At 44.1% G+C, this 15,740-nt stretch overlaps 2 protein-coding genes across 22 annotated transcripts; both read left to right on the top strand.

Annotated features, from left to right (window-relative positions):
• The first annotated feature begins 915 nt into the window (after positions 1 to 915).
• On the top strand, positions 916 to 11,024 carry LOC109772623 (probable disease resistance protein At1g61300). Of its 21 annotated transcripts, none has more exons than XM_040399763.3 (13): positions 916 to 1,410; positions 1,502 to 1,799; positions 1,917 to 4,956; positions 6,186 to 6,729; positions 7,421 to 7,563; positions 7,868 to 8,103; positions 8,393 to 8,480; positions 8,624 to 8,707; positions 9,124 to 9,195; positions 9,291 to 9,427; positions 10,008 to 10,072; positions 10,371 to 10,461; positions 10,599 to 11,024. In XM_040399763.3, exons 1-3 carry the CDS (start codon positions 987 to 989, stop codon positions 3,976 to 3,978), a joined length of 2,784 nt encoding a protein of 927 aa, XP_040255697.1. In that variant the 5' UTR covers positions 916 to 986; the 3' UTR covers positions 3,979 to 4,956; positions 6,186 to 6,729; positions 7,421 to 7,563; positions 7,868 to 8,103; positions 8,393 to 8,480; positions 8,624 to 8,707; positions 9,124 to 9,195; positions 9,291 to 9,427; positions 10,008 to 10,072; positions 10,371 to 10,461; positions 10,599 to 11,024. The 21 variants fall into 21 exon arrangements, with proteins under 21 accessions (XP_040255697.1, XP_073365135.1, XP_073365139.1 ...); XM_073509034.1 differs by having other exon boundaries at positions 9,291 to 9,402; XM_073509038.1 differs by having other exon boundaries at positions 9,299 to 9,402.
• Positions 11,025 to 11,551: 527 nt separating this feature from the next.
• Positions 11,552 to 13,391, top strand: LOC141041283 (uncharacterized). The gene is made up of 3 exons (XM_073507413.1): positions 11,552 to 12,598; positions 12,698 to 13,039; positions 13,335 to 13,391. Exons 1-3 carry the CDS (start codon positions 11,552 to 11,554, stop codon positions 13,389 to 13,391), a joined length of 1,446 nt encoding a protein of 481 aa, XP_073363514.1.
• Positions 13,392 to 15,740: the final 2,349 nt, after the last annotated feature.

Genomic DNA, 15,740 nt, shown 5'->3' on the forward strand with positions numbered 1-15,740 from the left:
CCACGCAACTTAGCATCCGGCAACTATCTATATATTCAAACCTGCGTTCCTTCTTCTCTCCGCACCATTGATCTCCAAGCTCAGAACCTCAAGCCAGCCAAACCCCATTTCACCGGCGCACGTACAGAAAGCCAATAGATGGAGCTCTTCGCCTTCCTCTTCAGAATGGTGGCCCTGATCCCCGACGCGTTACGCAACGCGGAGAAGTTGCCGGGTGCTCTGATCTTTTGCGGCGTCGTTGAAGCCGCGGTGGCGCTCTTCCTCATCATCTTGAGGACGCCCGGAGGCATATTTGTCCACCATGGCAAGGTGCCCTTCTACCTGTACTACGACATCCTCATTGCCATAGTGATATTCGGGCTTGTGGAGGCTTCCGCCGGATTCTGGGCATCCGGTGATGTGGTCCAACGACGTGCTGCGGCGAAGACGATCCTGTGGGTGTCCATCCTGCCCCTCGTCGTCGTCGCTGCGCTCGCAGGCTTGGTCGTCCTGAACTGAGATAGCTATGCATTTTGTACTGTAAGAGTAGAATCTTGAGTGTGTGTATGTGCGTGTGTTGTGGCCTGGGTATGAGGGATCGTTGGGTTGTTCGAGCATGAGTGTTTTTTGTGTGTGTGTGTGAAAGGAGCATGAGTGTTTTGGGTATCATACTTTCAGGTTGTGCTGTGGCATTTGATCTACTTGAATTGAATTTATGTGTTTCACTGTTTATTTTGCATACACAAGCATGTTTTTTTTTTTTGAGAATAGCTTGTAAACTGCTGAGGTGGGCTAGCTTCCTGCTGTGGTTGCCTTGGGCCGGATCGTCGAGGATAAACATGGGCTAACTAAAGTGTCAAAAAGCTTAAATATGGGAGTCCACATGCTCCTGACGGCCCAATACACCTTTCACATCAGCCCAATATACACCATTAAATTCTCGACGTTACTTCCCACCTGCTTCTTGGTCGATGGAGAAAAATCATACGTACTCGTCCATGGAGTAAATGCCCTGTGGGTTGTGTCTGGTGTTCCTCTCCGCTCGTCTGCTCCCCTTTCCACACGCTGAACTCCCCTTCCTTCCTTCGTTGACTCGATCTCGAGACCTGCCCCTGCCGGATCTGATGATGGAGCCGGCGGGAGACTCTTCCCTGGAGGCCGCGATTGCATGGCTGGTGCAGACCATCCTTGCGACTCTCTTGATGGACAAGATGGAAGCCTGGATTCGACAAGTCGGGCTTGCCGACGACGTTGAGAGGCTCCAGCGCGAGGTGGAGAGAGTCGAGATGGGGGTGGCTTCTGTGAAGGGGAGGGCGGCTGGGAACAGCCCGCTGTCCCGGGCTCTCGCTCATGTCAAGGAGCTTCTCTACGACGCCGACGACGTGGTCGACGACCTCGACTACTACAGGCTCCAACAGCAAGTCCAAGGAGGTAAGCACAATCCCACTGGTGTATATCCAATCTATGTGTGCTAATTAATAGTTTGATCTTAATTTCTGGTCCATGTTTCTTTTCGGCACAGTTACGAGTGAAGAGCCTGACGGTATGCGTGGAGCTGAAAGAGTGGATGAAATATCAAGGGGCCATGTCGATACACTGAATGTCAGCGTTGGCAAATTACGGTCCGCGGTATGGGAACACTTTACGATCACAGAAACTGTCGACAGGAAGCGTTCAAAAGCCAAATGTAAGTACTGTAGAAAGGATTTTAATTGCGAAACGAAGACAAACGGGACTTCATCTATGAAAAAACATTTGGAGAAAGAGCATTCCGTAACTTGTACAAAGACACCTGGAGCCCATCCACCAAACCCTTCAAGGTACCTAAAGGAAATTATATGCTGCATCAGCGCATTTATATACATCTGTGTGAGAGCCCGTGTTGATTTACATTTCTTTTGATAATCGACTCACCATTTTATTTTTTCTTACTGCAGCACCGACAATGCTATTGAAAATGCGACGCTTGTTGAAGTTGGTAGTTCGTCCAACAGAAAAAGAAAGAGAACGAATAAGGAGCCAGCACAAACCACCGCAGATAACACCCGTTGGGACAAGGCTGAGTTATCCAATAGGATAATAAAGATTACTAGCCAGTTACAGTTACAGGGTATCCTATGGGCTTTCAGTAAAGTTCTTGATCCACATGGGTCTAGCTCTGCTTCGAGTTCAAATCATCACCAACCGAGTACAACCTCAAATCAGCACGCAAAAACATCAAGTCTTGCTCCAAGGGAAGTGTATGGCAGAGTAGCAGAAATGAACACCATCAGAAATTTAATAGCAGAAAACAAATGTGATGCTCTAACTGTTCTGCCTATTGTGGGCATTGCTGGTGTTGGCAAGACAACTCTCGCTCAATCTGTATACAATGATCCACGTGTAAAAGGTCACTTTCACCACAAGATATGGGTTTGCGTGTCCCGCAAATTTGATGAAGTGATGCTCACAAGGGAGATGTTAGACTTTGAAAGACATGAGGGATCTCCTCATAAAAATGGAAGGCATGAAGGAATTAGCAGCCTTGCGAAGCTTCAGGAGATCTTGAAGGACATTATCGAGTACCAGTCAAAGAGTTTTCTGCTTATTTTAGATGATGTATGGGACAGTATGGATGATCATCAATGGAGAAAACTGGTGTGTCCTTTTGTATCAAGTCAAGCAAAGGGTAATTTAATTCTAGTCACAACCAGAAATTTGTCAGTTGCACACATGTTAGGCACACGTGAGCCGATAAAGTTGGGTGCTTTGGAAAATGATGTTATGTGGTTGCTGCTCAAGTCATGTGCATTTCGTGATGTGAATTACGAAGGGAACCAAAGTCTAAGCATTGTCGGGAGGCAAATATCAGAGAAGTTAAAGGGAAACCCACTAGCAGCAGAAACAGCGGGGGCACTATTAAGGAAGAAATTTAGCATTGATTATTGGAGAATCATTCTAAAGAACGAAGACTGGAAATCCATGGAGCTGGGTAATGGAATCATGGCTGCTCTAAAGCTTAGCTATGATCAACTTCCCTACCATTTACAACAATGTTTCTCATATTGCTCCATATTCCCCGACAGTTATCAGTTTCTTGGTGAGGAGTTGGTGAGTTTCTGGATGTCACAGGGATTTGTAAAGTGCAACAACTCTAGTCAGAGATTGGAGCAGATAGGACAGTGCTATCTGATTGATTTGGTTAACCTAGGCTTCTTTGAAGAAGTTAAAAGAGAAGAACCATATCTGGGTTGTCAAGTTATGTATGGCATATGTGGTCTCATGCATGATTTTGTGATTATGGTGTCAAGGACTGACTGTGCAAGTATAGATGGTCTGCAGCGCAACAAAATGCCTCGAACTCTACGACATTTGTCAATAGTAACTGGATCCGCGTACAAGAAAAATCAGCACGGAAACATTCCTCGTAATAATAAGTTTGAAGAAAATCTGAGAAATACAATTACATCAGTTAGCGAGTTGAGGACATTGGTGTTACTTGGGCATTATGACTTTTCCTTCTTACTATTATTCCAAGATATATTCCAAAAGGCACATAACTTACGTGTGCTGCAAATGTCTGCAGCACCTGCTGATTTTCTCAAACATGGGTTTGAGGAGGTGGATGGGTCTTTCCCTCAAATTTTGAGCAAATTGTACCATCTCCAAGTATTAGACGTCGGTTCATACACTGATCGTACTATGCCTGGTTGTATTGATAATCTTGTTAGCCTACGGCATCTTGTTGTACACAAGGGAGTGTACTGTTCCATTGCAACCATTGATAATATGCTATCATTTCAGGAACAACATGGTTTCAAGTTTCATATTTCTAGTGGCTTTGAGATAACACGACTCCAATCCACTGAACATTGGATGCATGTTGATACTCTGGAAGATGTTTATGAGGCAGGACTGGTAAGCAATGAACAATCAGAAAAGTTGCACATAGCCATGGAGGGTGAGGATTGGGAACCACATTGGGACTTAACGGTTCTCAAGATATCTCTACTCCTATAAAAATGCGAGTTGGTGATGATGGTGTGCCTGCTTTGGTTCATCGACGATCATCGGATCTGCATCCAACGAACACGAAGCAATGTGTGGCAAATTTTGCAAAAAACACCCCCTACTCCGTGAACATTTACAAACAAGCCATGTCATCCCCATCTCTCCGGTCAACAGCTCAACTCCATCTCTCCCCCGAGGCTCTAACCGTCCGACCATCTCCAATCTCCAGGAAAGGGGGAAAAGGAGGCGCCACCGCCGGCAGCGTTGAAATCGACCCGGTCAGATGGCCGCTGCCGGCGCCGTCCGACCCCAGCCCCTCTCATGCCTCCACTCAGCCTCATTGCCCGCCGCCACCCCGACCACATCCTCCCCGTCATCTCCTCCGCCCCTTTCCCCGTCTTATTGGACGCCGATCTTGGCACGCAGGACGCCGACGCATCTACTGCCTCCTCGCGTGCCGCAGCAAGACCACCGGCGACCATCACTCCCACCTCTCCCTCCTCGCAATCCCCTCTCCCCGACCATGGCTGCACCGATGCCGACCGCCGCAGGTACGCCGCCGACGCAGTATGTTCCCGGGCGCCTCTTTTATCGGCGGCGGCGCCACCCGCCGCTCCTTATCCTTCCCTCTGACTTACTATGCTTGGCTACTGGCCCTCCTCCACAATCCTCGTCCTGCCCACCCGTGCCGCCTCCCAGATTTAAATTTTCTGTCACGCAACTTTAAATCCGCGTGCCCAGGCCGAACTCTCTAGAAACCACTCTTGCAGCCCAATACATATATCAATTTTTCTGTGACCCAGAGTTCAAATTCGCGCACCAATGTTGAGTTATCTAGAAACTACCCTTGCAGACCAATATAAAGCAAATGGGTAGGCATATGTGACTCACGTTGCCTCAAATACACCCAAAGAAGCCACGCGCTGGTCACAACAATCTTCAGATTGAACGGACTTCACCTTCTGATCTCCTTCGTCAAGGACCAAGGTATGGGTGAATCTTATTACTTGTGCAGCTGCATATATGTGATGGTGCTAGCGGATGGAACTATACAAGTTATCATTTCTCTGCGACATTAGCTATTTTAGAAATGAACCGCAAGAGTTGGTTGAAAATATGAACACACATGCCATTGTTACTGCTAGGGGAATAGACCTGAATATCATGAAGGCTACAAAGTTTAGTATACCAAAAATTACTAATTATTGCAATATGTCGGACTACAATTGGACAATGATGACATTTTCATTTGGTGTCGTTGACATGAAAACTGGGAAGTTGCGAGTCATTGTATGGTTCTACTTCTTGACTCTAAAGCAATATTTGGTTTGTTACGTTGTGAGTTCTTCTATTGAGGAAGATTTTTTTTTCTTCTATTCTCTTAGACACAAATAACTGATTGATTAGGAGATCAAACACTGGTACCTTTTCCCTATAATACTGTAGGAATTATTTATTGTGCTTATATTTGCTATGCTAGCCCACTACTATGCTAATATCATTGGTACGCAATAAATGATAGTGGTTTGACTTTATTAATCTATTCACATAGATTGCTAGACAGCACATAGCCACACTTTGTGGTACCATATTATACATGCATTCAGTACTTGTTTGTATTTTCATTCTGAATTAGTGCTTATTTTTTGACGTGCTGCATTACATCTGCATGTAATGTAGACTGGATTGGTTCATGTGCTTTGGGTATTCCCTTTTTCCCATGTGAAAGGAGGCATTGGACATTACAAATCATTGAACAATTAAATTATTTCTTTTTAGTTCGACCTCCTACTACGTAGAGAAGATACCATGTATTCCTTGCAGTTGAAATCTTGAAGTGATTAATTGATACTATTGACCAAATGCGCATTGTTAGACATTTAGTTCCATCTTGTAGCTATGTAGAAAAGATACCAGATATTGCTTACAATTGAAATCTTGAAGCAGTTGCTTAAGCTGACCAAATATGCATTTGTACTTAATCTAAGCACATAATACTTAGTACTGACTCCAACTACAATTGGATTTTGGTTCTTACCAAGTCACTTATTGAACATATAAATCTAGCTATGCAACCCGCCTAATGAGCGCCATCGCGCTTTCCGGTCGATCCACCCCGCACGATCAGCCCTGCTGTCCACTTACCATATACTTTATATCTCGCTGGTAAACATCTGGACGTTGATTTTTCTGTACGTTATGTGTTCTGGTTACAGTGGATGACACCTGGGCCACCTTTCTGCACGGGCCCGCTGTTGCAGTCACAGCGAGCGTGTATTCGTGCGTTCGGCTGGAAAAGAGTGGTGGGCCGCAGCTATCGTGGGCTGCAGGTTGCGGTCAAAGCCTAGCCCCCAATCCCCTTCCGTCCCGAGCCCCACGCCCCACGCGCCGCTCCATCTCCGCCCGTGCCATCCGCCGCCGCCGCTGCCGCCATGCCTCTCCTCCTCCCCTTGGTTTCTCTCCTCTTCGAGCTGCCTCTCCTCCAGCCGCACCATCGACCATCTCCCTACCTCTTTCTCCTGCCCGCGAGACAGTGCCTTCCCACGTTCTCGATCCGGCGTTGCCGTGCACGGTGGTTTCAGATCGGGCGCAGGTCGCAGCCATGGAAGTAAGGGGCGTGGTGGTTTCTGTGATTTGTATGGAGGAGCGGGGGAAGGTGAGGATGACGGATAGGTGGGAAGGCGCAGCAAGACTGGAGCTGCAGCGCTCGCATCACGGTGGTGTGGAGCCGTCCATCACTACCCATCGACCCCAGTTTAGGTTTGCACATATTTGACCCCCATCTGCTTTCTTCTAGATTTTGCCTTTTGATTTCATCAGTTATTTGGTAATATCATTTTAATTTCTTGATTTTCCCTTTTTTCTCTCTAAAAAAAGATATGTACAGATTGGATGTAAATCTGGTAGGCGTTCGTTGAGCTTTGGATTTAGATTGATGTTTCCCCATCCAAGTTCATGTGTTCTGTTCTTGTTCGCAGTTTTCTTTTTTATGGGAGTGACGGGGATAGATTCAGAACAAAAGATTTACTCCCTTTCGTTTTTTGATTTCTTTTTCTTGGAAATCTAAGTGAACGAAGCCATCCATTTCTTGAAAGCAACTAACTATTACTGAGTGGTTAATTAGTATTTTAAGATTCAATTTAATTTGAGCCATGGGAGTTGGTGTGTGTGGATTTCCTTTTTTTATTAGTAGTTCTCAGGTTGTCTCAAGCTATTACTTTCTCAAAAAATTACCAGGGTTAGGAGATGATTTCCTGTTTTGATTAGGAATGTTCTAGGGTTTGGAAATAGGATAGTTGGTTCCCAAATACAGTGATATTACTTATAGATGCTGGTTCTTTCCAGTAATGCCGCAATTTGGGTGTAGTATGGTATTTGAAATGATGCGATGAGCTATTGTTTGCCACATTTTTTCTATTCTCTGACTTCATACACATCCTCTCTTACACAGGATTTGGTCTTTAAGCTACGATTCCACATCAAGATTATGTTCTCTGGAGCTAACCGTGCTGCTGTGCTGGACAGGCAGACGAGGGCCGGCCTGCTGCCGATACAAGCCGTCGAGGTGGACGGCCAGCGCTAAATCATTTGCAGGTGCACGATGATGGCCGCATCTGTTTTGTTAGCACGTTCCTTTTAGTTTTTAATCAGCAGGCTAGGAATGGTTTCCCCATCCAACTAAGCTATCATTATAGTAGTGGTGAAACTATTACTTGATAATGCGCAGAGTAAAAAAACAATGATAGACATTTTGTTGTTCCCCATCTCAAATGCCGATTTTGTTTAATGATGCTGAGATTATTCAACTTTGGAGATTTTGACACAGTTTCTATACTCAATGAATTTTCTGAATGGATAGTACATATTTTGTTGACCGGTGATATTTCTTGCTGTGCAGGTATCTAGAGTTACATTCCGGTGGCTGGGATGCATATAGTTGTTGGCTGTAGTTCCTTCCATTTGTCCGCTCGACGCGGAGATTGACCCTCTATGTAGCATGCAACACTCAGCTGGGAAATGCACTTATAGGAACTAATCACGTACTTTGCTGAACTCAGTCTGTTGTCCAGTTTCTGCAGACATTTGTCAGCTGGCAAGAAGGTTGAAGGCACATCGACTTGCTTCGATTAATTGGTACTTAATCTGTCAGTTAATCTTGCTTGCATTTTAGTGTCTGCATACGTTTGATTATCTTCCTTGTATCAAGCATGAAGATTTCGATGCTGGATTTCTGCCTATGTTCCTTTATGTCCCATTTTGTGGGTGCTTTTTTTTTGTTGAATTTGTACCTCGGTATTTAGACTCTTAGTTATGTGTTCTGACTATTGAATATTGATAACCATAAGTAGCCTGATTGGAGTTGGGAAGAAACTCCTGTAAATATTTAGAAGGAGTTGGGTTTTCTAAATATTTCTAATTTCAGGTGGAGCGGGCTGGACGACGCTGAAGTAGTCATCTTCGTCGGCCCCGTCACTGCGTACGCATACTCCTTCAATTTTTTCCTCTTACTGGTACATATTCTTCCCAAGTTCCACTCCATTGCTAATTCTGAAATTTTGTTTGCTTAATTCGAATCTGAATTTATTTTTCCTTGATTGGATATCTAACATTGCATTCTAATTATTTCATGTTGCTGCTTGCATCACTTTTTCAGGTGTTGTGATCTGGAGAAGCTCAAGTAGTCATCTTCGTCCATCACGTCACTGCATACGCATACGCCTCTGATTTTTGACTCCTGGTACATACTCTTCCCAAGTTCCCCTTGGTGGCTAATTCTGTATTTTTTTTGCTTAATTCAAATCTGAATTAATAATTCAGATTTTTTGTTTCCTTGATTGAAATCTGAATTAAATTTTGCTTCATTGCTATGTAACACTGCCTTCTAATCCGAAAAATCTGACAGATATCACAACACTCATATGCTTATAAAGCACATGTTTCATAATAACTAGATGAACTACATACATGCTCTCCTTTTTATTGATTAGTTGGTTTAGCCCCTAAACTATCTTATATTATCTAAAAGAAGGCAGGCATAATTAGTTTTCCTGCAATTTTTGTTAGTTCTCTGTATTGTTTTTGTTGATTTTTTATCTATTCTTCTATATCCACTCATACAGTAGCAGTACGTATGTACAATATTTTGGAATGCAGCTCAAAGGAATAGGAACGTTTCCCGCAAAAAAAGGAATAGGACTGTGCTCCTCCCAAAAGACAAAAGCAAGAGTAAGTATTGCTTCTCACATCCTATAGAAAAAATAATCTCACAAATCACTTTTTCCCTTGAAATATTTACGGTAGCAAATATTCATCTAATGCAGCAATGCAGACAATAAAAATCCAGCACCAACAATGAATAGCCGGAGTAAACAAAACAAGCAGACCAAATCGTGTCGGCCCTCGAGGAAGGGTTGCAGTGTCGAGGAGCAGCAGGCATGTAAATCTGAATGCAATTCATGTATGTCTCTTCCTATTTATCTGTTGTTCAACTGTGTTATTTGTGTACTACGACTGATTTGAGTAATTGTCGGTCATGTAGCTAATGTAGGCGCAGCTTCATGAACGTCTGCCAAGGTTCTTAGTGAGGGCTTCCTCTAAGATGCTTTCAGATTTTTGATTATCTAGCATATATATGCAGTGAAGATGTCTCTGAATAGGATACATGGTGTTCATGTTCTGTTAAATAATTTTATTATTGTGTAGTTTGATTTAAAAGATGATAGGTCAGAATGACAGAATGTGATTAGTTTTGCTTTTGCTGCTGCTACACATGATTTTACTTTTGTTTTTGATTGTTTCTTCTTCAGTTTCTTAAGGCTAGAACACTACAGTGATTGATTATGCACCTGAAGGATTAATGAAGCTGCTTGGACTGAATTTCTCTTTAAAATACATGGTGCTTTTTGGGATGATTGGGCAAAAATAGTTGGGAATTGGTTTTTTATTATATGCAAAGCTTCAAGCCTTGGGGTCTTGCTGACATTAGTTGTTTCAAGTTCAGACCTTTTTCACCGCTGACTATACTCTCTCAAGTTCAGGTCACGGTGGATGGTTTGAGAGGAGGGAGGCAGAGCAGAGACAAACGGCGCATTCCGTCATGCATGTGTGTGGATTTGTATCATCCTACTACTGTGTTGCTTTGTTTTACAGTAATAAATAAAGAGATGAATCAGATTTTCTTTGGTTCGTTAGCAAAATTTTACACATCAAGTATTTGATCTCAGATCTTCTATTTCGGTTTGGTATATGAGCCTTTTGCCCATAGACTAACATGTCCCTTAACCTGTCTGCTTGGTGATACTTTTTTGTATCAGCAAGTAGTTACGGATTGAACAACCAGTTACTGATTATGCCTTATCTCAATGCATACTAACTTTCTATGAGTACCTGGTTTGCTGCAGCCCTTTGCGCCATTGGCGCAACTGGTCATCTAGTTTTTCTAAATGATGATCCACATGGCAGGTCCAGAAGATACTCGATAGGCTATAGTATGTATGTTATTCTGATATATTAATTGCAGCCATTTATCTTCGCATTTAAGTCTGGTTTGCTTAATATACTAGAACGAAATGAGCATTGTTGAATCATTGGATAAAAAGTAACAACATATATTGTTTTGTTTTCTGTAGTTATTTCAGGGAAAGCAGCAGTTTTGTTGCAATAGTTGTTCTAAGGCTGTACATGATGATATGTACTGGAGATTGCAGGCCGTGACGGTGATTTGGGAGATTTTGCATGAACACAATTGCCGCATTTTTCACAATTTGGAGTTGTCGGCTACTATGCTTGCATGCCTTGCCGTTGACAAGCCAATGTTGGAAGGAGGCTGATGAACCACACATCATTTTGTGATAGTAATCTAGCTTAGTGGTTCCCGGCTATTCTATCTTTTCTCATCTGATTTCCCTGTGTTTGTACAGTATTCACTCCTATCAATGAAATCAATAGCTCTGTTAGGCTTAAGAAAAAGCTGTCTTGGAGCTCAGTTCAGCCCTTGTGAGATATTTGCACTGTATGAACAAACTGTTGTGTGGATGGATTTTCTATTTGTCGCATGCTCTTTGTCCCCTCAACATGGGAGAATCATGAGAAAATTGGGCAGGGGTAACAAGTCTTCTGCAAGGTGAAAATGGAGAAAAAAAAGTTTGGCTTGGACGAGGGGGTTTATCAATTGGAAATCATATGTTTGATTTTGCTCAATGTGCACCTGTCAACAATATGGAATCACTTTGATAAATGTCTTGTACATCTTTTATTGTTACTAGACTCCTCAGTAAATAACGTTTTACCCGATCTTTTGTGATTCCGTGGCGTAGCACGGGCATCTTGCTAGTCTGGGTATAATTTTAGTTGGCCAATTGTGGTTGACGGCATTATCTTGGTTACCACCTCCCAGACGGTTCAGATATCCAATTATAGTGAATGGAAAATACTTCCATTTTTGGAAAGGTTTCAGTTTTTGACAAAGCTGGAGTTGAGAAACTTGCCAAAAGTAATAGAAATACTGGTTCCTTCACTGGAGGAGCTAGTTTTAGATCAAATGCCAAAGTTGGAGAAATGTTCGTGCACTTCCGTGGAAGGTATGAGCTCTAGACTAAGAGCACTGCAGATCAAGGATTGCCAAGCACTGAAGGAGTTTGTTCTGTTTGAGAACAATGATAAATTCAAAACCGAGCAGAGGTCATGGGCTCCTAGTCTTACGAAACTAATTCTGCTTGGTTGCCCCCATTTGGAAGTGCTGAAGCCTCTTCCACCTTCAACCACCTGTTCCGAGTTACTCATAAGTGGAGTTTCAACACTTCCGTACATGGAAGGATCATCTGGTGAAAAGATACGAATTGGGAATATTGATGAGTATGAAGATGATGATTTTGATTATACTTCTGATGAGTTGAGGACATTGGATGACAAAATATTGATGTTCCCTAATCTGAAAAACCTCAAATCAATGGTGATACATGGTTGCCGGAATCTAAGTTCCATTTCGTTAAAAGGTTTTAGTTACCTCGTCTCTTTAACGAGCTTGGAAATAAGAAATTGTGAAAAACTTTTTGCTTCAGATGAGATGCCAGTGCATACCCTTGAAGATGTGGCACCTGCGAATTGCAGGGCTTTCCCATCTCTTGAATGTCTCAGTATTGATTCATGTGGTATAGTGGGGAAGTGGCTATCTCTGATGCTGCAACATGCGCCATGCCTAGACGAACTGTATTTGTCTTCCAGAGAGGAAGAAAATTCAGAAGAGGAAGAAAACCCAGAGGAGGAAGATAACAGTGTATCAAATCACAGCTCAAGCAGTGAGGACACATCATCAGGAAATTCAGATGACAGGTTAGCTCGAGACGGACCCTCGCACATTCCACTCAATCTCATCTCCCCTCTAAAGAGGATAACTATTAAGAGGTGCCCTCATCAAACATTTAACTGGGGCAAGGAAGGCGTCTCGGGATTTACCTCCCTTGAGAAGCTTATCATTTTGGACAGCCCTGACCTGCTCTCGTCGTTGGTGCATACAAACGGAAGATGGTTCCTCCCGAACTCACTTGGCAAACTTAAAATCAATGGCCATTCCAAAAAAACGCTGCAACCCTGCTTTCCTAGCGATATCACTAGCCTTAAAAAGTTAAAGGTATGTTTCAGCCTATGTTTGCAATCTCTACAGCTGCACTCATGCACGGCACTGGAAGAATTGAAGATTAGATACTGTGTATCGCTCACTGCACTGCAGGGTCTGCAATTCCTTGGCAGCCTCAGGCATTTGACAGTACACAAATGCCCTGACTTGCCACCATATCTGGAGAGCTTTTCAAGGCAGGGCTATACGCTGTTACCTCGGCTGGAAACGCTTTGCATCGATGACCCATCTGTCCTTACCACGTCATTCTGCAGGCACCTCACCTCCCTGCAACACCTAAAACTTACTTGGTTGGAAGAAGTGAGACTAACAGATGAGCAAGAGCAAGCGCTTGTGCTGCTCAAGTCCCTGCAAGAACTCCAATTCAATCGGTGTTCTGCTCTAGTAGATCTTCCCGCAGTGCTGCACAACCTTCCTTCCCTGAAGAGTTTGAAGGTATGTGGGTACGTATGAGGGCATCTCAAGGCTGCCGGAAACAGGCCTCCCACTCTCACTGGAAGAACTGGAAATCTGTTGTTGCAGCAGGGGGCTAGCTGACCAATGCAGAATGCTACCACAGGGCAAGCTAAATGTCAAAATTGATTTGTGTTTTTGAATTGATTACTCGAGGCCATGTAAGCAATATTTTTACACACACAGCATATATAGCTGCGTTGCTTTTGAGGCAATCTTGTGCGATATATCCTCAGACCTGACATACCCTCATAAATGTGCGGTGTGCTCATTGCAGAACGAGCTGTCTCTGCAGGCACTCAAGCTGCAAAACATATACTACTGTATCATGTAAACCGGCATGTTTTGCTGTTTGTAATTCATCTCGTCTTGTCAACTAGAAAAGATGATTACTAGAAAATAGAGAATCACATTGGATAAACCGGAATATTCGTTATGTTGTTCGTTACAAAAGTTAGTTTAGTCCGGAATTTCCTTGCTACACCATCCACATGTGCTCTGCAGCTACAATAATGAACTTTAGAGATCAGCATTCTAGCTCTCGTCTTATACGAAAGAATATGTTGGGGGTACTCTTAATTACATAAATGTTCTTATCGGTTAGAAGTCAGCAACCTGTTGTGCCGTCGCTGATTACTAGTTTCCTTTGTTCTGATATTCTGATATGTGTGATGCAGACATGACGACATGTGTGCGTGTGCGTGCTATCTATCTTGGTGCATCCTAACAAGTTAATTTCTTCGCTTTTTGTTTGCCTTTGTGATACTTCAACTATCAAACTGTTTTTGTCTCTTCACACAATTTGCTCCTGATCTGGAATCACTGTGTCAGTGGTTTTTGCTTTGCGGACTTGTGGTGGTTGTTTTCTTCAAGCTTAGCCTGAAGCTTGCTGGAGCTGTGGTCATGAATGTGCAACGCAAATAAATTTGTTATCAAATATAAGCCCAGGATTAGTTACCCGAGTGAACGATTAGATCAGAGAAGAAGAAGCATCAACTCATCGCTTCAATTCATGGAGACGAAACTAATCACCTCATCTCACACCAGCGTTGAAACTGCATCAATCATTTCGACCATTAAGCAATTGCTCAACATTAGCAAGGACAAAATGTGTTACAGTGAGAAACATAAACCATCTAATTTCCTGGAAATTGCAACAGCTAGGCTGCATCATTTTTTCCAAAAAAAGCTCACCTGCACGGCTGCACCGGGTACTGACATTCCAACAGTTATAATCAAGAAAAGCCTAGTTATAATCAAGTTACAGGATAGTAACAGGCCAGTTTAAGCTTGACGTATCTCATAATAATTAGACACTTCTGAAATCAAAGGTGAGTATAATCTTACAAAGTCGAGCAACACTACAGGGATGGAAATTCGCATTCAACTCACCCTTGCATGGCTACTGACATTATATCATGCATATGCCATTCTCATATCCCATATACTACATCACAAGACAAAGATGATAGCCATGATTTCAGTATTTTCTTACTCCGATGCCATAGTTACGTCGCCCATAAGCATATATAAACTCACATACAGAATAGATGTGCTAGACAAAACACATCAATATAAAAGGCACCTTCAGATCAGAAGGCCAGATGAACTACCACCACTTTTCACTTATATAGACATAGTTGAGCTGAGCTATCAGATTACCCACAAAGCCAGCCTTCCACTAGGAAATAAGTCAACTAAATCCAAGCCGACATGCACATCCCAGAAATAAGTACTCACATCTGTTAGGTTGATCTCTCCACCAATGGGCCCAACGGCTCATTGGGCCCTTGACCCACGCCCTGATCGGGGGCGTCCAGCCCAAGCAAGGCTGGTGGGCCCCTATCGCGCAGTGCTATAAAGAGGAGGTGGGGACCAGGGGCACGGGGTACGAGGTTCGTCACCGCCACTGTTTCCCCACTCCTAACCCTATCCGATCCAGAGGGAGGAACTGAAGCGATGGGAAGCTCCACCGCTGCCACTCATGCACTTCACCGTCGACCTCTACACCGACCGTCGCTGCCCGTGCGCAGACCTCCATCGACGAACCAGCAATGGCCGGAACGCTAAGGTAAACACCCGAATACAGACAATATCCCGGATTGATCTAGCCTAGTGATCCAAGAGTCTATCAATGGTATCAGACTGGCTAGGATCTAGATTGATTTCGGTACAAAGGAACAACAGAGAAAGAAAAAAAAATTCCCTCCCCCCAAGAACCCTAGACAGGGCAAAGAATGCATCCTCAACAGAAAAAGTAGCGCCGCCTCAAGGCCGCGCCGTTCCTCTCGATCCGGACGGGCATCGGCACGCCGAGCCGTCCGGAAGAAGAACCACCGGAGTTAGCCCAAGGGCTCGCCGGAAAAGGAGAAGGGGGGCACCGCCGCCAAACCGCTCGACGGCGGCGCGCTCACCGTGAGGTGGACGCGCAGCCGGCGAGGGGGAAGGCCACGGCGCCGCCGTCGGAATCTCCGCCGCAGTCGTCGTCCAGATCGAGAAAGAGGAGGCGCTGGCGGTGGAGACAGAGAGGAGAGGACAGGAGGAAAAGGGGGAGGAAAGGGTGGCGCGCGCGGCGCGGTTGCTATCGTTGCCGTCGCCGGTGGCCACAAGCCCCAGCCGCAGCAGAGAGAGGAGCGAGCGGCGCGGATGAAGAAAGGAACGGGGAAGGAGAAAAAGCCGGTGG

Source organism: Aegilops tauschii, chromosome 2, assembly GCF_002575655.3.
Source record: "Aegilops tauschii subsp. strangulata cultivar AL8/78 chromosome 2, Aet v6.0, whole genome shotgun sequence".
Classification (NCBI taxonomy): Eukaryota; Viridiplantae; Streptophyta; class Magnoliopsida; order Poales; family Poaceae; genus Aegilops; species Aegilops tauschii.